At 38.4% G+C, this 25,656-nt stretch overlaps 1 protein-coding gene across 1 annotated transcript in view; it reads right to left on the minus strand.

Moving 5' to 3' along the window:
• brinp2 (BMP/retinoic acid inducible neural specific 2) overlaps positions 1–8,700 on the minus strand; it is a 105,859-nt gene extending 97,159 nt beyond the window's left edge. Inside the window, exon 1 of the mRNA XM_088014829.1 lies at positions 8,291–8,700. Within this exon, the coding sequence (XP_087870955.1) occupies positions 8,291–8,700 (410 nt within the window). The remainder of the gene's footprint in view (positions 1–8,290) is intronic.
• Between the last annotated feature and the right edge of the window lie 16,956 nt (positions 8,701–25,656).

The following is a 25,656-nucleotide window of genomic DNA, read 5'->3' on the forward strand; positions in this document are numbered from 1 at the left end:
CCGACCTCAAATGTGTCCAATCAAACTTTTCTTTTTTTTATTTTATTTTTTATTTTTTCAAATTTGAAATCCCATTATCCAATTTAGCCACTTTGGAATAAGTATAACAGTTGTTTTTTTGTTGTTGTTGTTTGCTTCTTTTTTTTTTTTAAGTCATTAATCATTTCATGCAAAACTGCAGACAAAAAGCTTCTCTGCGACTCTACAGGAAAACAATGTAGCAATGCAGTGAGTAGGTGACATTTCCCCAAGATGCAATTTCAGGTGTTTCTGCAAAAAAGGCTTTGAAAAATCCCTTTTACATCAGTTATGAACCTTCCTTTTGTATCACCAAAACACAAAAGTCAAATTATAAGATTTGTCTTCTATTATAGTAATGTCTGAAGGTCCGAAGCCCTAACAGAAAACCTTTTTATTTTTTATTTTATTTTTTATTTTTTCATTTTCAAAGAATAAAATTAAATGCTGTCTGTCTGCTTCAGTGCTGACAGTTCTTTAATTTGTCACATCATTACACAGATGACATGTTTTGCAGCTATGCAATTGGGTTCAATTCATAGACGCACGTTTCATTTTGGTTATAATGCGTATTTGTGCTCCTATCAAAGTCCTCCTCCCTTTGTGCATTCAAACCCAGGTTTTGTATAGAAAGCAGCAGTAATTTATGCAGCAGTTTGAACCTCTTTTGTGTTGTCCTTTTATGAAACTCCAAAAATCTACAAAAACCCAAAATCTGTGGGTACATTTATATGTGGCGACCCAGTGGGCAGCCCAAATAGGTGTTATGGAAATTTACAAGAGTTTTGTTGGTCAGCTGGAACACACACACACACACACACGCACACACACACACACACACACACACACACACACACACACACACGTACTCAGACAAAGGTACACACACTGTGCTCATCAGGCAAATGTATCCTGCTGTGGAGGCTGTTACTTCCTGACTGTTTCCATCACAGAGCCACAGGCCCTTTGTCTGCCCCGCTGCTGTGTCCACTCTAAGCTCTTTATGTCTCTGATGCTGTTGACCACAGAAGAAACCCTCTGTCTGCCTCCCAGCATCCTATATTCAAACACCTAACCAGAGTCGAACACACACGACACCCAAACTCTGATTTCAGACGATTTCTAGCAGAACAGAGGGAGATGAAAATAAATTAGACAAGAGCCACTGGAATTCTGATAAGAAATGCCAAACAAAAATAAAGAAATAAATCGCTTGTGTAACTTTGGAGAGATAAAAATAAAAACACTGTTTATGCCTTTGAGAATATTTCATGTGATATTACTGGAAGTGATTCATCAGATGACATCAGTTTTGGTAGAGACTGAGCTGAATTGATTTCTCCAACACGTCAATTGCTACGCTTTTTCAAGACCCGCTGATTTAGTGATGCTCTTTGTCTACATCAATCCTATTAAATGCCAAGATTGTTTTAAAAAAATCTTTAAATCACAGTAATTATAATATGGTTCAGATAATTGCTTGCTATTTTTTGATCACTTATTTGTATTGAACATACTTTTAGAAAGAAAAAAAAACAGTTGGAAACAAAGAGAGGCAAGCATGCTACACAAGGTAGACATGACAGAGAAAATAATCAACGACTCTTGTTGGATTTCCAAGGAAACAATTGGTTAAAATTCCTCTACTGGCTGCAAAAGACCAACCACAAGACTTGTTGGTAGCAGCAACCCATGTTTCAGTTTCCACACAAAGGACTCCAAGCTTGATGTGCAGTTTGGAACCAGTTTTTTTTATTTATTTTTTTACATTTTTGGCATTGACCCAAAAACCTAAGAAAAACAGATTCCAAATTGCTCTCGACTACATAAATAAGCTGTAGAGGTTCAGAAGTCACCTCCGTGGAGTGATACATCAAATCTGTAACTTTTTGCTCCTAATGATCAGCAGTATTTCTGCAGGAGGAGGAAGACGTACATGCTGAATGCCGCACAATGCCCACAGCGAAGCAAAACCGATTCAATCAAGCGTCTGAAAATCCAGTAAGAAAATGTCATGCCGTCTATAACAAAGCTGAAGTTTGGATGTCATTGAACCCTTGGACAGCACAATGAATCATGAATCATGTTTACAGCAGATCATCACAACAGAATGGTGCTCATGATAAGTAAAAGATGGAGGGGTGGAATAATTTGGAAACTACAGCGGCTTTTTGTGTCTGATTTGGAAAGACCAGTTGTAAAATTAGAGGCCGAACTTCGCTACTTTACACATTTTTCAATGTTGGATATTAAGCAAATCCTGTTTATGGCAGAGAAACAAAGGTAGGGAAAAAAAAGTGTCATAGGTTGCCAACGGGGATACCAGGAAACAATGGCTTTCTGCTAAAAATGATTAGAAATCAGAATAACTACTCCGGAAACTGTGACCAAGAAGAACCTAATTCATACTGAGGGTTGAATAATTGCAGGTTTAGATTTCTGTGTTCCAAATGTAAAACACACTTTAAGGGATACATAAAATAATAAATAGCAGAACAGCAGGAAATCCCCACATCTGCAGTCAGACGCCGGGTTAAATTTTTGCTTGATAGACATTTTTCTGTCCGTCTTCAGTTTATTTAAGCTTTGCATGTACATAAACAGCTGCTATATCTTAAAGCAGGATGTCACTCAGTCCTTCTTTACCTAATGTAGGTAAAAAAAATTCTTACCTAAAACCTAGACAGACATCTCTGGTTCATGAGATGCAACAGCTGCAGACCTGAATATCTCTATGTGTGTGTGGTTCTTGAAGCACTAACTTCAGTCGTAGTCTGAATATTCCCCAACATCTTGAAGAGACTTTGCTTCTCAATCATTTCAAGGTTGCAGTTACTTCTGTGGCTTTTGCACCTTTTTTTAACCACAGTTTCTCCTTCCACTCAACTTTTCATTAATATGTTTGGATAAATCATGTGGCGAACACCCATCTTCTTTAACAATTAGTTTTTATGGCTTGTCCCACTTTGTTCATCAAATTGATGACCGTCTGCGGGGCAGCCGTCGAGTCCAAACACCAGGGCCGTAAAATGCAATTAATCTCCTATTGACGATTCTCTGGATTATTTCACAAATTCATTGAGACGCACATATACATGCAGATGCAACAGCGGCACCCAGCCTGTAGATCCGACAATAGCGTCTTGGGATATAAATTTCTCTTAGCACTCCCACAAGGAGGGCAAGACAACCGAGAGCCCACTGACCGCAACATAACACTGAAACGGCTTTTGAAGCTTGTTTAACATTCTTACATGTAACAGTGCGAGTTATGCGATGATGTGATTAAAGGCTTTAGCAGATTAGGGATGGCTTAAAAAAGTGCTGCTTCTATGTAGTCACATCATTACCCCTGATTAAACGCTAATGAGAGCTGACAATTTTACTCTAGTCCTGTAGGAAGTTACAGCAGAGAAAAGCCTGACAGCACTTATTTTCCTTAATGATAATCAGATATCACCATTAGAGGGGTCACTCGGGTACAATTAGAGACACAAGAGGCGAGTGCATGTAGTGGCTGTGTTTACTGTGCGACGCCGATAAGTTGTCCTCACGCAGTAAGGACAAAACTTGCACATATAAGGGCGTCTAATCCACCATTACGTAATTAAATGAGTTATTTAATCGGGGTCATTCATTTCTTGATAATCTATGTTGCACATTTTGTTTACAGTCACAAAACGAAAAAGAAAAAAAATGGAAAAAGCCTTCCACCGCCCCATATTTTTCTTTCTTTCTGAGCAATTTTGTATAAATAAGCAGTGTTTATATTTGACATTAAGCTGGGGCAAATGGCACAGCACTGCATCTAGAATAAACCTGCTCAGCCAGGGCAGCCATTAGCCACATCTACTGTTGCATTTTCTTCTGTTGAAAACATTCTCCCGTTTATTTGGTTTAACTATCAAACTGGAACCTTCCAGAAAAAAAAAAACACCTGGATGTTTAGGGTTAAAACTGACTGATGGTCGAAAAATTCAGATTCACCAACCTCGACAAAAATCAAAGGTTCCATCTTGGGACAGTATGGAAAAGTAACTCTTGGATTGTGATGCTGCAATGTTTGACCGTGAGAGCGGCGTTCACTCACAGTCAACGCCGCACTGTGAGTGAACGCAGGAAGACCGATTAGTAAAATCAAACCAAAAGTTGATTCAGTAGCATTTTTGTTTTAGGGTGTTCAAAGCCATAGAATCAGGTTTTGATATTTACTCTATTACTATAAATCGTCAATGTTGCCTCCGTCTCTCGTGTGACGCGTCATTTTTGGCCTTGCTGTAAGGATTGAATTGTAGATGCAAACGTAGCAGCAAAGCAAAACAAAGGAGTGAAAATTTAAAAGGGGGAAAAACTTTAGTAATAACTTTACTTTTGAAAAATAGACCAACTTTGACAGGCTTATTTCATTCATATTATCAAGATGTGAATACTTTATTTGACCACTGTATTAATCTGAATGTTGCAGTGATAAGGTAAGCAAAGTGGCGAAAAAATAAAATAAAATAAAGATTATTGGAGGCACTGTAAATAAAAAAAATAAAAAAACATCTGAACCTCGGATGACTCACATGTTGCCTCTGGAGAGAGAAAGCATTAAAATTCCTTAGCTGGGCATATTTGGCAGCAGCTCTGTGACACAAATGCAAATTGTTTATGTTAATATCAACTTGTTTGTTCACCATATAGGCCTATATAAACAGAATTTATATACACAGGAGTAAAAGCGTTTTGCTAAAACTCCCAAAGTCAAAGCTAAGATAAAGGAAATCACTCAAAGTGTCCCGCTGATAAAAGCGGAGTCACCATTTCCACATCTGTCGCATAACCTTCACCTGTCATTTTACGCAGCTCTTCCCTTCCATCTGTAAGCGATGCTGTCATTTCCATTTGATTCAACTTGAGGCAGAGAGAGAAAAGAAGAGCAGACAGGAGAGAGTGAAGAAGGGAGATGGATGAAGACAGAAAAACATTGCCGTTTTCATGTCGCGTTTGAGAGCAAGGAGACTCTAGACAGAAGGGATCGATTGAAGTGCTCGTCTTTGAAAATGCACTCAGTCAGCAGCTGAAACAATCAAAGAGCCAAAAAAAAATTAAAAACAAAAAGAAAATGTGTCACTTCCAGGCTCAAGTCTACATTTGTAAACAAGGAAGCGTCTATGATGTCCCTCATAAAAAATGGATACTCTATTTCCACGGAGCAGGAAGGGTGAGGAATGAAATGACAAAAGGAAAAAAAAAAAAAATCTCAATATAATTTACTTTAAATTGAGGAAATAAAAAAAAAAAAAAAAAAAAAATCAGATTGCAGCCTCAGCAAACAGAGTCAGCATCATTCACGTCTGCCGCTATTTTCGGAGTAATGATAATGGTGGCAGGGGCCATTATCTCCGGACCTGACCCAGGACTCCACTGCGTCATTTAGAAATGACCCAGCTCACAGCCTCAAGACACACAAGCTCCTTGATAAGCACAGAATCCATTCCTTTCAGAAAACTATCCTCCCTCTAAGGCTCATCAAAAAGCACTCACATTTTCTGGACGGTATTTTTGACCCAAATGAGCGACCATTTTTGCAGCCAAATTAAACCATCGGAGGAAATCAATAAAGAGACGTAATTGAAAGCAGCAGCGTCTCCCTTCTCCTTATTAAATTGTAGGAAAGATGTAGCTACAAAAAAAACAATTAACAAAAATAAATATGTACATCTGTAAAAAATAAATATCAAATTTATAATTTTTTTTTCTTGAAATATTGGAATAATTTGTAACATTTTTATGTTTTTTGCCTATTTGGACTGCACATAAATTTAGCTTTTTCCTTCCCCCCGCTTCTTTCTGTCCCTTAAAGTGAGACGATGTCTCACAAATGCATTGTGTTTTTTTGTAAGACAAAACTGCCCTGACAGACAGCTCAATAATACTTGGCTCACACCACAGTGACTTAAGACATTAGTGAAAGATCTGATATTTTTGGCTGTGTGTGGTGTTGAGAGTGAACCCATGTGGGTGGGAGTGCAAGTTAATGTGCTTCCATCTTCACTGCCTTTAGCTATGTCCAGCCAGAAATTGTGAAAATAATGTTTTGTTTTTTTTTCCTTTCCATATTATTTCTATATTTGTATAATTTTATACAAATCCTTCTGAATAGGATAAAATTCAACAACAATTGCTGGAAAACAATGAAACTACCAGATGTAAATTGTAAGTGAAGGGAAACCTTGTGACACATCAAACCAAATTCTACATCAGGGTAACAATGTAGTCAAACTAAAATACAAATATGTATATTTATTTTTTTAAAAACCAATCAAGAATGAGATGAAATTTGTATGGGATGTTGCAGTATGCAAAGTTATGACCATACAGTGCTGGAAGCAAGAGTGCTGCTGAGGGCAGAGGGAGGCAGGAGGTGAAAAAAAAAACAGTCTGAACATTTAAATCATTGTCTTGAAATCACAGAACATGATTTTGACATGATTTAGACACTCACACTCATGACACTCTCATGAAAGTCACATGTAGAGTCCTGAAGGTGGGCGCACTCAAAGGCCTCCGGAGGGGGATCGTTCCAATCAGCCTCTGGTCATTTCACACCTGTTGGATTTTGGATTTTTTAGGTCCTTTTTTTTTGGTCAATTTGGTCGTTTTGGTAATTTCATACTCAAATCTTTCCAGTAAGGCAGGTGGCTGCCACAGGATGTCAATTTGGGGCCAAATTGGATGCCGATTTGAATTTGACCTGAAGCCGCTTTTAGCACCTTGCAAAGAGGCCGTGTGTGGAACAAAGGTGTACATTCTCCTGAGAATACTCACAGACCTTCCTGTTTGCAACTGGTGATGTTAACTGTGTTCACCACTGATATAAGATGCTAAAAACAGTTCAAATCCAAGTCATTTTGTCTTCAATATGCTGGTTTACAGCAACTGAGAAGTTGTCCTCCTGGAGAAGCCATGTGATTCGCAGACACAAGAGCTCATAGTCGCATTTAATACATTAGAATATGCCTTCATATGAGGCTGGTTTGTGAGATTAAAAGTGCTTTTTGAAAATAACCTTCAAGCAAGTGTGTGAGCTATATGAAACACGTGTTTCATTTTGCTCACATTTCCATTTAAAAGTTGTTTTTGCCTTTTTGGTCCGAGATAAAATTTAAATTATACATGTCAAGTTGTAAGTGGAAACATCTTCATAATTATTAAGAAAAAAAGGGCTTTCAAGCATCCATCTGTGTGTAATTAATCTATATATTGTGTTTTTGCTCAGTGGTAACACTGAGTAAAGTGGTATTTTATATGTATATACATAAATATGTATACCTACTGTGTGTGTGTGTGTGTGTGCGTGTGCGTGCGTGTGTGTGTGTGTGTGTGTGTGTGTGTACACAGCCAGCATATCCAGCTTTAATATGTTAGTCTTTCTCACAGCTGTAGACGGATCACTCCTGCAGATGAAATTATATTTTCTTCACACATCTTACAAACTTCAAGATTGACTCTGTTTGATTCCGATACGTTTGTGAAATAAAAGCAACTTGAAGGACCTTTTCAAATCAGGTTTTTTGATTAAAAGTGTCAGGAATCCACAAGTATATGGGAGAAAAAAGTAAAAGTAAAAAGAAGCAATCAAATTCAAGCATATATTCTCAAAGATTTCAACTTGCAGACAGCTGTAGCAGCTGACAGTCAGCTGAGTTAACCTCATTTACTCTCTCTGTTTGTGGTTTGAATACGGGAGGTGAAATGCCAACCACACAGCGAGCTGCTCTCAGATAGCACACATAACATCCTGAAACTGTTAAAAATTGATTAAAAGAAATAATTTTGAGAGATCACAAAGAGTTAAACCAAAATGGAGTCAGGGTGAAAAAATATTTCTATAGAAGTTTTTTTAACAATGTCCAGTAAGCTTAAAGGAGGAATAAAGGTTTCTATGCGTTTTATCTTTCACTTTAACTCTTTTTTTTTTTTTTTTTTTTGGTTTTACCTCTTTCAGATGCTTTGATCCCAAACAAACCCTCAGACGAATCTATACCTTAAACTCAAACATATGCGTCTTGTGACAAGAGATTCCTGGTGGATGTCTTTCATATCAAGAGATCACAAGTCAAAATGGTGGGTAAGCAGCTCTTTGAAGGAACAGGGAGACACAAAACCCCACACTTAGGTTTAAGGCAGAGTGCCACTCTCTGCTCCACCTTTTGATCTTTCAAATCTTAAGTGCATTCTCTTTTCATCTGCCACACATATGAACACCCCGCCCCCCCACTCTCACCTGTAAATCTTGTATCTTGTTGAAAACCCCTGCTGAAACCTCTCTCTGAACTCCGTGTACTCCGGGCATTTGTGAAAAGGTCCTTTCTCCGACAGCAGCCAGTCCAGCTGCCCCCCACTCTGCCGTGTGTTGAAGCCCCATGCTGAGGAGCTGGACGGGGACGAGGAGGTGGACGAGGAGGAGGAGGAGGACGACAACGATGACGACGACGCTGGGGATGACAGGGAACCATGAAGAAGCGCCTTTCCACTCTGTCCCCCGCTGGCCAGTTGTTCAGCTTGGGCAGGCCACGGCAGCCATAGCAACACCAAAGGCAACCATAGGAGCATCAAGGAGGATGCCGACCATCTAGCAAGGCTGGCGAAGCCATGGAAGCACCTCTTTTTTGTCATTGGCCAAGGAGTTGCCATGGTCCCGGTGATGATGTACTAGGGCACCTGGGACCGGCATTTCTTCTGACAGTCACCTCTTGCAGGCCTGAAAGAGACAAACGAAACATTTTAACTTCACAATAGCCATGTAGAAACATGTTCACTCTGTGTAGGAAACTTTAATTTCCAGTAAAGAGGCGTGGAAACACTTTGCCATGAACTGCACACACAAATTAGAAATTATAGAATAAGTCAACACAAAACTGTGACAGAAGTAATTAGTCCATTAGCATAAAAAAATGTCCCTAATAATGTCAACAAACCACAGTCAAAAGGCCTCCAGTGTCAAATAATTTTTTTTTTTTTAAATGAAGAAAGTAAGGAAATATGGTCGATTTTAAAAGTTTAGGACCAAGTGAAACAGGTTGTCAAAACTCCTTTAATGGTTTCTGTATCTTTAGGTATGTAACTAAACAGTGGGAGGCAGGAGATGCAAAAATAATCTCAGATCACTTTGATCAATAGCTGAAATCACAGAACATAATTTCTACATGATTTAGACACCCTCATAACACACTCATGAAACGCGCGTGTACGGGTTTGACGGTTCTTCAAAAAGGCATCAGCTGAAGCTAAAAATCGTTTTCTCAGTAAAAAGAGAATTTCTGATTAGTTGATGTTGAAACAAAGTTCCAACGTAATCAAAGCAGGAAAGAATATTTCCATTTAATGATATTGCAAACATATGTGTTTATATAGAAAAAAAATAAAAAACAGAAGTCGTAGTTCGAATGTGGGAGTGATGAAAGATGTGACGGGTTACAAATTGAAAAAAAAAAATTGTTTTGTTTGTCAAACACAAAAGAAACATGTCCATAAAGAGACATTTTATTGAACTATGTTTGCCTCTGGTTTAATGAAAGAAAAATCATCAGAAGTGATAATAGTTAGTATACAGGTGTAGCTTTCATTACAATCTACCTGACAGAGCAAAAGGGCTCCTCAGGGTCTAAAGATCTAATTTCTCTGGTTTTTACTTCAATCATCAGTGGGCGTTCTTGCTGTGTTTTCAGCAGAAAACTCAGTCGGAAAAAAAACGAACGCGTCGCAAAAGCAAAAACTGTTCTCAGACCGCATTGCTTTTTTTCAGATATTTTGTGACAAATCATCTGTCATGAGATTGACAGATGATTTGAATGATGATTGAATATTGCCAGACAAATATTCAATCTTAAATAAGTACTTGGAAGTTGTACACAACAGTTTTCTATCAGGATATTTAATTACTTTATTCAGTAAGTAATGCACAAAGTGCTCTGGAAGCGTCCAAGTCCTTGACGGTTAAATTTATTCTGATTTGGAGCATGCACCATTTTTGGAGCTGTCAAGGGACTGGCTTATTTGTGAAAATAATAAAGACTGAATTCATCATCAAAACAAAAAAAAACCAAAAAAAAAAACCTGATAACTGAAATATACATACATACATATATATATATATATATATATATATATATATATATATATATATATATATATATATATATATATATATATAAAGTCACTTCACTAAACAAGTGAGGTGGGAAGAACAAACGGCTGCTACAATATTTACATCAGTGCATGGAAATGTTCCATAATGGGCGAATTAGTGTTCGCTAATTCAGTCAGTGAACATTAAGTTAAGTAAACCAATTTATCAAAATAAACTAGTGTGAATATGCCTGCAGTGTCAAACAATATAATCTAAAGCAGTGGTCCACAACCTTTTTATTACCACGGACCGGTCAAGACTTGGAATTTTTGCTGCGGCCGGGAGGGGGAGGGGGGGTGAACCGGCAGATAAGGCTTCTGCATGTTGGTGTTCCCGCTAAATCCTGAATCTACCCAGTTCCTGACCGGGGAACAGAATACAACCTGCTGAATGTGACAGGTAGCCAATCAGAAAGCGCGGTGACGTAAGAACAGAGGGGATGTGTAGAAGTGTTTATTATTATATGTAAAGGTCGTTATTATATATGTTTATTCAGTTAAAAATGTTACCTATGAAAAAACAGTCACCTTCAAATCATAGTGCAGCAAACAGAGCGGCTGCTCCCATCGTCTTTTATCCACCGCCTTTTCTTTTTGTTACGTCTTTTATCTCTTAAAATGACTCCACAAACTGTCACTATTGAACTACATCGTCATCCGTGTTTGGTTATTCTAAATTCCCATATGCTATGTTGGGAATTTGTGGATTTTCTTCTGGAATCGCGATGTTTGTGACTGGAATCGGTTCGTGTTGCTCCTGCCGTGTTGCTGGAGAGACGAACCGATCGAACCTGTTGGACTTTTATCAGCTCTGTGGTCACAGAGGTTTGGAGAATCGGCCGACAATCCTTAAGTCTTGCCGTCTAAACCAGACTTAAGACTCACAAGCTCTACTCATCTCCTCTCGACCACTGAACCAAACGCTCTCTGACTCTGGTCGCTATGGTAACGTTTACATATCCCTTCAAAATAAGATACAGATGCGCCACAAAAACGAACATTTTAGTTTCGTGAAAATTTTAACTCACGATAATGACTAACGGGAGCCCTGAGCTTGTTTCTCTGCAACGAGACGGTCCCATCAGGGAGTGATGGAGACAATGACACCCGAAGTGTTGCTTATATCCACAGCCTGCTGGGTCTCTACGTGGCGAAGCAGTTTGAAGCTTCATTGCCTCATTAGCAGCCGGTCGCCGCATGTTACACAGAGCGGCTTGTAATGTTTGACTCACCTACCGGTCCGGGATAAATCCATCCTCCTGTCTCTTCTCTGGGCCTTTTCCACTTTGCAAAGAAACTTTCCAAAGACACCTGATCTGTTTCTTACTCATTTTTCTGCTTGTGGGCTCAGTGTTGGCGCGCAGGTAACCGAGAGAATCCGGTTCGAGGATTTTCAAAATAAAAGATCCCCCCCAGACTCAAATAATACGTAAAACGGAAATATTTAATTATTTCTTGCGCGGCCCGGTACCAATTGGTCCACGGACCGGGGGTTGGGCACCACTGATCTAAAGAGTCCCACAGTTTTACAACCCACTGATATGTTGCTCTTCAATGATCCGAGCTTTTGCATTTCTGTTTTCGGTAATACACAAAAACAAAAGTTTGAGTGTGTACCAATACAAAAGCCTTTTATGTAGCCTAAATAAGTCAGTTTCAGACTCTACATCAGACTTGCATTGTCAACCAGAGGAAACCTGAGAGTCCAGCAGGTGTTTGTGATCGGTGCATTTACACAAAAGCCATTATAGAAGCTGTTATAAAAGAAATTGTAAAATATTGTCTACGTATGAAAATCACATTTCCACTAAAAAATCAAGGCTAGAACAACTGTGGAGCCCTCAAGAGGATCAATATGAAATTACTTCATCAAAAGTTTTTGAAAGCTAAAAAAAAATAAATAAATAAAATAGACTGAGTAGCATTTATAATACACAGAGGGATGAGTGTTTGAGATTGCACCACTGTGGCATGCCAGGCAGCTTTCAGCTTTTTGATTTGTGTGTTTGGACAAGCATGTCATCAAACGCCTCGACACGTATCAGTAAGTGTTAGCAGCGCAAGCCACACCACGGTTTGAGTGTGAATTCTCAGCATTGAACATGAAATTTCCCCTCCTTCTAATCTTGGTTTCATTAGACAGCCAAAGCAAACACACACACACACACACACACACACACACACACACACACCCCACACACACACACACGCACACACATACACACTGCAGGAACCCCTTGCAGAATTTTACAGACCCCTCATGAAAAGCAGAGACTCGTTCTTCATTTCAATGTTAATGACTAGCAGGATTGCAGGGAGGACTCTTTGGGGACAAATCAGCATTTCAGAACAGAAATGTAAAGTAGCAGACAAGATGCTTTAAGTGGATTGGGATCTCCAGTATTCCCTGTGTATCTTACAAACAAATTAGGGAATTAATTTCAGGTGGATAAATGCAGGCTCAGACATGAAAAAAAAAGAAAAAAAAGAAAAGAAAAATGCTACTCAGGGAGGTGCATTTTTTAATTTTCGCCAAATGCGTCGTGAGATTACTCCGGTTTAAAAAGGTAATTAGGGAAGTCATCTAAAACGGATATACGTATTTATGCAACTAAAAAGCCAGATCCAGCCTTTATGAAGGGGGATTTTGATGCTGTTGTATGTGTTGCGCGCTGCCCAGAGGAGAAAATAGTGCCAATTAAAAGCGTACCAGCTTTGGTTACGCAATGTCTCATGTTGATGAATGTTGTCACAGGCAAGAATCATTTGCAGAGCAATTCAGCTATGAATAACAGCCCCATTTCTGATGAGGGCTCCTTTGCATGTAAAATCGCATTCTGAAAGAGTGAGTAAAGAGTTTCTGCGCCTCCTGCAAAGGACATGAACAATATTGTCCAGTACCTCTAGCACAAAATAAAAAAAATATTCAACTAGCTTCAAAAAAAGGCACCACTTTAGAAAACATTCAGCATTTTCCGGCTGGTTGTTTCTTGTACGTAAATGTAAGACCAACTGCCCCAATGTAAGTCTCCAAACTAAATGATATAAAGTTGAATTCCAGGAGGAAGTTTATCAACGCCATTAAAGTGACGTTTCTCTAGATAGCTGATGTAACAGTAGATCCATCTAACAAGACGATACACAATTTTGGATTCACTAGAACAAGACGAGGAAATTTGAGCTTTAGCCTTTGAGAAATAATAACGCTTTATTGTTTTTAGATCAATAAAATGCGTCAAGGTTTGAATATATTTACTATGATGTACTATGACTTCCTTGCTTTTCCTAGTCCATAACGGACATAAATGTGACAAAGTGGTTCAGTTTGTGTTTACCATTTGTCCCTTTTTCATTTCTGATTCATTTAATCTTTCTATAGTTGGCCAAAATGCTATAATTCACACATTGCTGTTGCACCTTAGCTTCACTCACTATCCTGGGTTTGTTTGTTTGTTTGTTTTAGCATTATGCTGTAGTTTACATATATGTAGTTAAAGCTAATACTTCTGTTAGCTTCAGCTAAAGCTAGCAGAAGCTTTGGTTAACTAAAGAAGCTTACGTTCATCAAACGTATTGGATGAATAAGTTTCTTTTGTTTCAAGGTGTATTTATGGTCAATTATTTTATGGTCTCTTGTTTTCTCACTGTTGTTTGCTCCTTTCAGATGCAACAGCCTGAGCAGGTGGGAGGAGCTGGCCCAAAAACTTCCTGTTGGATGACGTCACTGATTGCATCACCGGGCTCTACTAAATGGAGGGCTTTCTTTTTTGTATTACATTGTTTGTTTTTCTTTAAATTAACCTGTTGAGTTGCCCAGTATTACACATTTCACTGTGCAGACCATTTACTAATGGTGAGTTTGTAAATCAAGATTTAAAATCGTATTCCTGTTTCTCTGTTTAGATTTTCTTTTCTAGTTTCACCTATGATATTGTGGTATGCTCTAATTAAGTGCAGGTGTGTTACCAATTTGCTTTAAGACCAGAAACAGGCTGGATGCTCAGGAGGGTTGGTGAGTTGTGGTAGTCTTACTATAAATCTATTGTACCTTCAACACTTGATGGCTTCTTAATATTACAAGCACACACAAAAATATGACTCAATAGACTAGATTCATGTCCACATAAAAACACTTTTTCATTTAAAATGAGGTATTTTAAATTATTGAGACATGTTCATCATTGAGCCTTTCAAGAACTTGTTTTTTTCCTTTTTGTTTTAGGATAAACAGACATATATTCTGGAAACCAGAAAATTCACCAGAACATAAGAGGTTTAATCTAGTGCAGCCACTAAAAAGTCCCTGCTCTGTTATTGTAAGATTTTCTTTTGAAAATACAAAAAAAAAAAAACTTCAAGCCTGGTTTTGCTGTCCCAGACAGTAGGAGAAAGTCTTAAAATTCTCTTTGGAGGTGTGGCTTAGCTGTCTTAACAAACATATTGCTAAAAGGAGACAATGAAAGGCTTTGGAGCCTCTCAAGCCAAGGCTGAAAACGGTGCTTCTGTGCCCTTAAAGCCTTCGTTTTCAATTAGTTTCCCAGCGTACCGCGCAAAGCAGAACTGGATGTTACTTTGTGAGCTTGAGACACTCAAAGTAAAAGTTTAATTAAACTCAATTCCGCCTGCAGTGTTTGTTGACGCAAACTTTCACACTGAGCGGCAGTAAAAAAAACAAAAAACTAAATAAAACTTCTTACAGTAGTTCAGGTGAATACCATTTTATTATGCTCCACTTTTCCTGAAGACAGGTAATTTAGCCAGACACGCTGTGCATTACATGTGCTGCTTGAAGATTAGTCAGTGTAAATAACCGTAGACTTGTTAAACATTCAATCCAATTGTTACAATTGCTACTGTAGCTACTGTACTAGATTGTTCATATTCTTGTAACACAGCTCATCTTTAAAACAGGTCAATGGAACCAGAGCAATCCCTGGAAACCTCGAATTGTTAAACCACAGCCATAATCTGCCAAAGGGGAAGCAAACTTTGTTCATAAGCACTTTTATCACAGAAAAACTGACTGAATGGACATCACATAAAAACATAAATCAAGCAAAACACATAAAAGATGTTGTGCACAACTTGACAAATAAAATGACTCCTCTCTCGCTGGGTCAAAAGCCAATAAAAAGACACAATAGTGTAATGACTTTCAAACTGCAACTTCATGAAACTTTTCATGAAACTTTAATACCTCCAGTAACCAGATCATCCTTAGAAAGTAATGTCTCGAAATTAAGGCATACAGGATGTAAACTAAACAGAAAAATAAATGTTTTCAATTTGAAAAGGCTGGAAAATGGAGTCTATAAACTCATTTCTATAGCTTCTTAAAATGCCTCTCTCTTACAGAAGCAAGCGTTTGCAATAGCAGCCCGCCTCCTCCTCCTCCTCCTCCTCCTCCATCCTCTGAGACTCCACTGCTAATTATAAAATGCATAAAACATGCTGTGAATGCCAGCAAGACAATAGGGGGAAATAGTGAATTTTTAGTCTTGACATTTAATGTTCGCCTTGCATTATTCACACACACCCTTTGCCTATTTACCCTTTTCTTCCAACCAAATCTGGGAAGGCAGGAGCCAAAGCAAGGAGCCATGTTCATATCGAATCCACTTTGCAGTCGAGGTAAGGAGGGGAGGTAGAGGTGATGTTCGCACAGTGGCGCGAGGGCATCCTGGTGGAATGAAAAAATCGACCACGTGTCACGCTTAAATAACATCTCAGACACGACAGGGTAATGCAAAGCCGAGACTTATGCTTATTGGATTTTTTTTTTTTTTTTTTTACGTTTTCTCCTTTCCCGGGTTTAGCAGGAAAAAAAGAGTGGTTGTGCTGTGCTTGCACAAGAAAGGAGAGGCTAGAAGGATAAAAAAGGGAAATGAGAAACATAGAAAAGGTTGGAAAAGAGAACCGGGGTGGGGAAACGGAGAGAGATGTATTGACAGAAGAGTTGTTATACAGAACCAAAGGGATCTCTCTCTGATGAAAACAGGAACTTTCTCTCTAAAGTTCCCACCCAGCTGCTGAGTGACCAGGCCAAGTGGTAAGATAAAAAATAGTTTGACCTACAGGCTTATTCAAGTCATTGCTGCACCTCTTGGGAGGGCAAGAATTATGAGAGTAAGCCTGTGTCCAATTTTTTATTTTTTATTCCTGACTCAGAGAAATTTACCACCTTCATTTATTTTTCTGTGCCTAAGAGAGATGCACCGGAATCTGGCTGCTGCAAGTACAACTGCTCAGAGTCGTTCCCAGATTTATTTCACGGGTTTTCCTGTTTTGTTTTTTGTTTGTTTTTTTTTTTTTGTCTGGAGATCAGAGCAAATGCGCTGGCGCAACGCTCTAAATTTTGGTTCCTCTAAGGCCATATGCTACCAAACACCTGCCCTGGACCCGCAGCAGAATTTAGAGCTGGTGGAAGTCCATCAGCATTAGAGGCCAGCTGTATTCCTCGACCCCATATGTTCACCACTAACCTTCAATATGATGTTATGAGAGTCAGCAGCAAGAGTCAGCCAGCTGCACACCTGCTCTCAGCCCCCTTTAGATTCATGCGCGCTCTGCTCGCATCGAGACCAGATAGAGAGAGGTGCGGCGGAGGGTTGGATAAACACTGGTTGAAAAGCATTAATATTAGCAAAAGAGGATGACGGCAACGAGCAGAGAGGTTAAGAGCAAAAGAGCAGACAGATTCGTGTTACGGATGAGACAACAGGACGGGAAAAAGAAGAATAGAGGCAAAAGGGAGGCAACATTTACATTTCGATAAAGGCTCCGTTTGCATATGAAGCAACTGATGCTGGCCCAGCGAACCAGAGAATGGCAGAGGTCCCTGCATGAACATTTACTAAGGTGACTTTGTTGCAACAGTTGGCATAAATAAGCTGTTTTCCATGTATTTAGTGCCATGAAATATCATCAATTTGATTAATATAACTGATGATCTGGACAAATTGTTTTTGGTTTCCAAAAAACAAAAAAAATCACAAAGCAATTAAATCAGCAGCAAAACTGTTATTGTTACAGTTATTTTTGGCATATTACACTTTGTGCCACACAAAAACAAAAGCATGAAAACACACTATTCTGTTGCGGTCTCTGATATGCAAATGTGAAATATTTGCATATCATATAAATAAATCGGGGTTTTCATTGACAAAAATAAGAGCCTTTCACAGAATCTACGTTTCATTCAAACTTAAATAAATAGACGAAAGCTGTTGTTAATAACTAATTAGTAAACAAGCCAGCAAATATGTAATTGTCCCCATGAAATAAAACCAAATTTATTTGTTTTTATTAAATATTAAAAAACATATTTCTTTTTTTTTGTCAATAACAGTTTATTCAGACAGGATGTCTTCTGTGTATTCATTTTTATTATTTTTGCATTCATTTCATAATGGGGTTTTCTTTTGTTAGACTTTTCTTTTGTAAAACTTGTTTACAGAGTTCATGAACTTTTCTTTTCTTTTAACTCTTTTTATTTTAGGCTCTCTGTACTTTTTATATTTGATGATCTCATCTTCAAACGAGGGGGCGAAGTTGTCTCCGAGGAGCGGGTCTCGTAGTGCAGCGCTTGGCAGAGTGCGTTCCCATCTGTTTCGCACAAACCCTCTTCTGTGTCTCCTCCAGCCTTAATGACCAGTCGTAGCAAAGTGTTCCCCCTCCTGAGCCCTGTTTGCTCTAACTAGCGTCACATCATGAATCAACTGGGTTCACAAAGTCAGAGGCGCAAATTGTTTTGGTGGGCAATGCGGAGAGCACTGGAGAACTCCGAGATGATATGCTAAGGTTTGCTAATGAAACCGAGCAACATGATTTAACGTCCAATTCCATTTTGGTCGGTGTCGTGCCGGGGTGGTTATCCCTGACAGAATTTGTTTTCACCGCGTCGGCACAGCACGCCCCGCTTTCACTTGTAAGTGGGGGAGTTAAGCTATGTTCATGTGCTCTTATTTTGAAACTTCCAGCATTTCCAGGTAAATGTTGAAATTTGGAAGAAAAAAAAACACACACACACAACACCTCAAACAGGATCCAGAATAAATGTCTAGTAGTGAGGAAAAATCTGCGACATGGCTGCGCTTGAGTCTCAAATATTGTCTTCTGATGGAGGAAAAGAGCCTGAACCTTCAGTTAACATCCAGATGTCCATCTCATAATGTTACCACCTCAGTGGCTTTTCTATTTTTTGTTTGTTTGTTTGTTTTTTCTCTATAAAATTAGAAAATTATCTCACAAATGACTAATTTTGAAATTGTCAGGGAAGTTTTGAAATCATAAATTTATGCTTACAATCATGGGAGATGGACATTTTGTTCTTGCACATGATTACGAGATTACCAGCTAGAAGAAGCTCCAAAAACAAACAAATAAACAAACAAACAAAAAACAGATGATTAAATTCCAACTAAAATGTGCCGAATTGCATTTCGTGACAGAAAAAAGTTTTAATTGAGCTGAACCCACATTAGCTGGAACACCAATCAGGAGTTGACTGACATAAGATTGGTAAACAAGTTTTCAAACGAAATGATAAATGCTTAAGCAAATATTTAATCTTGCAAAAATAAATTAAAATATCCCTGGTCATGTACTGAAATGTCAAGAAAAACAAACAAAAAAACAGTGGCACAACCTAAATCTTGAACAAGACTTATCAACGGCATCTCGTAATTTGTAGAAATAATTTTAGTAAATGCTCTAAAATCAGCTTGTTTAGATTGGACGCATCATAAAATCTGCTACATCGACGTTGTCTGGGCTCAGCAGAACAGCACCAGCATGCATCTTACAGACCTCAGCAATCTGTTTGCACCAGATTGAACCGCATCAATTGATCTCTGCCTTCAGTCCTCGAAGCTGGCTGAGAGTTTTTCTAAAGCACCTTGTTGACAAACCCAAAACTGGGAGGTAAAAAAAAAAAACTCCATGATTAAAGCAGTAAAGAAAGGTTGATCCTGGTACGTGAGCTAACTCCTGCATGTATCTCTCAATAATTTATAAGGCTTTTCCTCTCAAAAAAAAAAAAAAAACCTGCAGACAATTGGGATGCCAGGGCTCCTCCAACCCGAGTGCTTTTTAACAAAAACTTGTTAGTAGTCTAAGTAAAGAAAAAGGACTAAGGATTAAAAAGTGTGACTGCATTAATGAAGTGAGAACAATAGAAAGAGTGTTAAGTTGCATCTGATTAAAGGCAGACCTAATTGGCTTTTCACAGGCTAACAGCACCTGCAGGGTGAATCTTGAACAAGCAGGTGGCGGCAACCGTGGACTGTGGAAGAAACTCTTTCATGCACGACTGACAACACATACGCGCACCCAAATTAGCGAGCAGCAAGGTCAGCAAGAAAACCTGTGCAGCATAATGGTATTAATGTTCTGAGACACGCTGATGCCTTGTGGTAAAGCATTAGGAGCGCTGCAAATTATATGTCGAGTGGGCCTTTTGCGTGCAGGCATGTGTGTGTGCACACAGCACACAGGTGTGTGTGTGTGTGTGTGCGTGTGTGTGTGTGTGTGTGTGCGTGCGTGCGTGCGTGTGTGTACGCTCAAGTTTCTTTGCACAACACATTACATGTGAGTGCATGTGAAGGTCCTATCAGTGTGCTCTCTGGCCAATTTCCAGCTTGACAAACAAACAGCCATATGGTCAATTAAGGATCATCAATACCCCTGTTAACATCTTTACCAGCTAATAATTAAGTAAACAGCAGCCTGTCAACCGCTTCCACTGCTGAACGACATTTTAGCCTGTCTCACACGCTCCACCCACTCACTGGTGTTTGAGAAGCCAGTAAAAGCTAATTTTGCTCACAAACAGAGGCTCCGTGTTCTTGTTTAAACATCTTGACTCGCTCTGCTTTAAATAGCGCGGCAAGCCTCAGCCAGACCGAACTGGACACCCAGTTAAACACATCCGCGCTTGGATACAATTTGTATCCTTCTTGCTCTTACGTAAAAAATCTAAATTTGAAGAAAAAAAGTTTTCAAATTCTCACGATTGTTGACATTTTCCCATTCAGCTTTGACTTCTGCGTGTGGCAACTACGAGCACTTTTAACAAGTAGAATATTCTTGAAAAATTAATGGTACTACTTGCTGCCGAAAACACTTTTTCGGCCTTGCCTGAGGTATGCTAATTACTTAATATGCGAAAAAGAAGGTTTGTTTAAGAAACAGCAACCCCTGAATTAATAAAGCAAACACCACAACATAAGTAAAGGAATTAAAACCTGGTTGTAATACATCGCCAAATTAAATGTGTCCCTGAAAACCAGAATCAACAGAAATTGAAAGAAACATGGGAAGACTACTTATGTTCAACGGTCTCAATAATATGAATTAAGAACAAAGAGTACTAGACTACCATTTAGGTAATTAGCAAACCTGTCAACCTATTGAGGATATGTGTTAGAATTATAAATGCTCTATTGGTCTATAAGCATATTGAAGGAGGAAAACTGTCAATACCAAATATTTATGTGAAATTTTAAAAAAACTAGTACGTAGAATGACACACTAGTTAATAGAATGTCAAAACGGCTGCTCAAATGTGCCTCTCTCTTTGTGCAGTGAGAAACGCAGCATTTCACTTCAGAGAATTAACTTTGTGTAAGTGTATAACAGATGCCTCTGGGGCTCTTTAAATACTTGACATGCTATTTTTCAGCTATAAACACAGACATTAGGTGAAGTTTTCCTAAGGGTCTTAAAAAAAACCCATCTCATTGATGAATAAAGCATGCATAAACAGACCATTTTTAGCAGCCGTCCACTGAATAAACTATTTAAGTTTCTTGTGTTTAACCTGAGCAAAAAAACCAAAACATTGAATCTTTGTAAAACACAGGTAGCATAAAGTTACCGATTTAATGTGTTAATGTGTTATGAAAGGTTGGATCATTCATCAGCATAGCTTATATATGTACGTTTCCAGTTTTTTTTTTCTTTTCTTTTTTTAAATCTTTGTGGGTGCCTTATAGTGAGGTGCGCTCTATAGTCCGGAAAATACGGTACTTTCTTCTACATGCAACACCATCCTTCCACTCCCACATTAACATTCCTCATTTTTTGTTTGTTTGTTTGTTTGTTTTTAAGCCATTTTCATTCTCCCATCCACATTTTCCTCCATCGATGGGTCTGGTAATTATTCAAGCTGCCTCATAAAGTCCATATATGAATACGGCAACATGGCCTTTATTAGTTGCAAGCCAGTTTAATCCTTTCCTAATAGGTCCACACAGAGTCAGCTGGGCTTCACTTGATATTCTGCCGGCAGCAGCAGAAAGCAAACTCGGGTAATTGAAAGGACCCAGGGGGTGCTACCTAACACACAGCAATATAGGAAAACCTGAGGTTATGTTTAAAATATACATGAGTCGGTTATGCCACTAGATTCCAGGGTATGAATAATCTGCTTTCTAAGTCACAGTAATGAAGCAGAGTTTGTCACTCAACAGAAATATAGGGGACCGCGGTTAAGGCAAAACTCTGGGGCAAATTAGCTGCATGTAGAAATAACAGTATGTTTTATGGAGTGAGGGAATGATTTCAGTTTCTCACAACGTAACCGAACAATGGCAGAACAAAACGGTGATCTTCATTATTCTTGAAGATGTCTATAACACCAAACCAGGAGAGAATCGCTACTTGGTTGTTTTTATTCTTACCTTTAGGGAGTAATTATTTTGGGTTGTCCAGATTTTAAAACTGTTTCCTTGTTTGTTTGTTTTTTATTCCACTTGAATTTACATCTGCCTGATAAGCCCATTAGAAAAATAAATAATAGAAATATCCACAGCTAATTATTGCATACGGAGCAAGAGAAAAAAAAAAAGAAAAATATGCTTCCAAGGATTTTGTTTGGCCTAAACTAAAAAGCAATGACTTGTTCAAAAACATGCGTTCACATGCTGGGTCTTGTTAGAACTTCTGCCTTGTGAACGCTCCACAGTTTGTTGGTTAACAAACACAAACTTCACACACATTGTGTAGGGATTTGATGGAAATTAACAACGCAATGTTTTTGTGAAATGAAGGAAAAATCGTGTTGTTTTCAAAAAGTGCTACAACTAAAAAACACTCAAATAATTTAATACTTTTGGAAGGCCCTGTAAATGCTACTTTTAAAAGCAGGTTATGCATTTATATTCAATAAATTAGAACATGCGTTCAGATGAGGCCCGTTTTGTTAAATCAAAAGTACCTTTTGGAACTAATCCTTAAATATTTTTCCATCAGACCCTTATTTGTGCATGAAGAATGCTTTCTGTTACTAGTCTGACATAATGATCTAATCTTACATTTCATGTTTTTTTTATTATCTGCAAGCAAAAAGTCATCATAATTAAAAAAAGAAAAAGATTAACACTCTCGCACATCCAGTTATGTGTGAGTAGTCTCTATATTGTGTTTCACTTTGTGATAAAGTTTCTGAAATAATTCAGTAATATTCTAATTTATTGAATGGGTCTTTCTATGGAAACATCACCATGACAGCATAACTGCAACGCAGCCTCAAATATTGTCAAACATCGTCTAATTGTTGCACCAGGTTTAAGCAGTCAAAGTCCAAATGTCATAAAGCTGCCTGGTAGAGTCCAGCTCTTCAATGCTGGCTGGCTGAAAAATAAAAGTGTGAACTTCTTATCCATTTGTACTAGGTTACAGAGGAGGAATAACTGCTGAATTCAAATGTCATGACATAGATGGCACTATCATGACGGGTAATTACTGAATCGCCCCAAGCTGATGCTAAATATACTCTGTGTTGTTTGAGACACACAAACAATGTTAACAAGCTCCGGGCAGAATCTTGCCAAGCTGAATAAAATCTGAACATATACAAAACAGTTGGCAGATAATTGAGTGAGCAACGAGCCTTATGTGGGTCATTATGCTTTCCAGTCTGGTCGTGGAGGTTCATAGGGATGGCATGCAATTAGCACTGGCCTAAATGAAGCTGTAAAGATTATCCCCAATATTACGCTGACAAAACGGCTTCGACCAAAAAGCACAAAACTGGGCACGGTGTCGCTGTAATAATGGCTGGAGTGACACGTTATTATGGAAAAAATGATTCCTAACAATACCACAAACAGAGGCCAATCTGACAAACAAACATATCCATTAACGAGGTAGCAGGTGATGCACAACTGTTGGTGTGTGGCATGTGGAAATTATAGGATGGTTTTAGTAACATTAAGTGATAGCGGCTCCATAGGTGTGCTATTTGATGAATGTTCAGGTTGACCTTGGGCAATTATTTTATTGTGTCCGGTTCTTATACGTGTGTGTGTGTGTGTGTGGGTGTGTGTGTGTGTGTATTTGTGTCATTAGTAGGGATTGGATAATTAGATAGCAGAGAAAAAGTTTCAGCTGAGACAATTTCAAGTTGACGCCGGTCTAATTGCAATATTTTGAAAAAAAAATAAAAATAAATAAATAATCTGAATCGTGACACCGTAGTATTTTAAAGTGTATTTATGACTCATTTGGGATATGAGCTGCAGAGCTGGACAGCAGCAGCCAATAATCAATTGTGAGGTCACTCCTGCCATCTGCCAATAACCCCAAATTGACAGTAACTGCTGTTAATGGGCATAATTACGTCATTGTGATCCTATTGTATCTGACAGAAATTCATATATACACATACAGCAAGCTGTTTAGTGCTGACAACTTAGAGTCGTTACAAACCTCCCTGACAATCAGACACACATGGCAAAAGCCACGGCCAGAAGTGAAAAGCAAAAGCTTTGCACACGATCTCAGAGTCTATGCTCATAAAACGCCACACTTCTCTCACTTTCTGCAAATAAATATGACAATTTAGGTTGTATCATTTATTAGAGTATCAGTATTTTTCATTTATTGATAGAAATTGAAACAAACAGTCACATTACTGTGAATTATCAAGCGGTGAAGTTTAAGGTATTACTACGAGTCTCGTATATGAAGGTACATTGTTCAAACTTGACACCTATGTGTTGTGTTGATTAATATTAATCTTCATAAGATTAGCCAAAGCCTTGGTAACTATAAGCTCAAAAGGGGCATTCTTAGTTTTGCCCCAAATATGGCTTTTGACTTGTTTTTTCCCATAACCCATTAATATATGCACCATCTGTTTTAGTGAGCTGCATCATTAAATGCATAAGCAGCTGCAGCTTTGAATGTAACACCACACACAGAACAAACAATGTTCCAAAAGGGATTTTACATCTAGATTGGCTTAAAATACAATAGTTGGATTGAAGTTATTGTAGGACAGTAAAACAAAGCTTCTGCACCACGGCTTAAAACATAATTACTGATTAAATACTTTATTTCTAAACAGGCAGGGTGTGTTTTGTGGCAAGGAATGTCGAAGCTTGTAAGTTCTGTGAAAACAGCGAGATCGAATCCACAGGCTCACGCTTCAAGCAATCTGTCAGAGACATCTCAAAGTCCTAAGTTTGTGAAAAGAAGACAGCTGGACTTCCTGTTGTTTTGCTTTTCAAACTGTTCGACTACATGAGCCAGAAACTCCCCTCCGGTTGTTAGAAATACAGAAATTCAAAGCGCTGTGCATGAGAGAGAGCCGCTCTCGACAGTATTAGATGTTTTTTTTTTTTTTGCTTTTAGGCAATAGACATATCTAAAATTGTAGCCTTATATTTGTAGCTATATATTTATGTTATCTTTTTTCCACACACACCCAAACAAGACCGAACAACAGTACACTGATTACTAAAGTATAGAATATTATCATTATAACGAGTTCCCAATAGTAACTTTCGGTGGTTTGACTTGTGTTTTAAAAGAACATTCTTTCACTTAGCTTGGTTTGGTGGAGGCAGAAAGAACAGGAAAATCCAAGGCATTAAGATATTTTGGCCGAGTATTGATAACTGCATAGATGGCCCTTCCAGCAGAAGGGCTTCTGGCATGTTCCTAGTCAAAGTTCAAGACGTACTTAAGGTGGTCCAAGCAAAAAGGGGAAAAATGTGAAGCACAGCCAAATTATATATAGAGTTTGTACGATATGCTAAGAGACAGGTTATAAGTAAAAACGTCATCATAGTTTATACGAGCATGAAGTCATCTGAACACAATGAAGCAGTGATAGACGGAGCAGGAACTCACTACTTCTGGAAATCAGGGATTTTTTTTTTTTCACAGACAACGTTTTGCAGACAGATAATGTTATAACTAAGAGACAACAAATCAGAGTTCATTAGTAGAGCAGTAAGGACAAGAAGCGATATTTGGAGGTCAAGATGCAATGATTTTTAAGTGTTTAAATCTTTTCCTTTCTAAAAGTCACAAAATGCCCACTTTCTTTTTTCACAAGCAGCTATAAAGACTTATTTTTATTGCTTAGATAATAAATGTCTCTAGTTGGTGTTCAGTTCTTGAACGACAAAATCTGAGGTATGAAAGAGTTTCTGAAAGGAACAAAGTTCTGCA

This window comes from Poecilia mexicana, unplaced genomic scaffold (assembly GCF_051168715.1).
Source record: "Poecilia mexicana isolate PSO_F unplaced genomic scaffold, ASM5116871v1 scaffold_17, whole genome shotgun sequence".
NCBI lineage: Eukaryota > Metazoa > Chordata > Actinopteri > Cyprinodontiformes > Poeciliidae > Poecilia > Poecilia mexicana.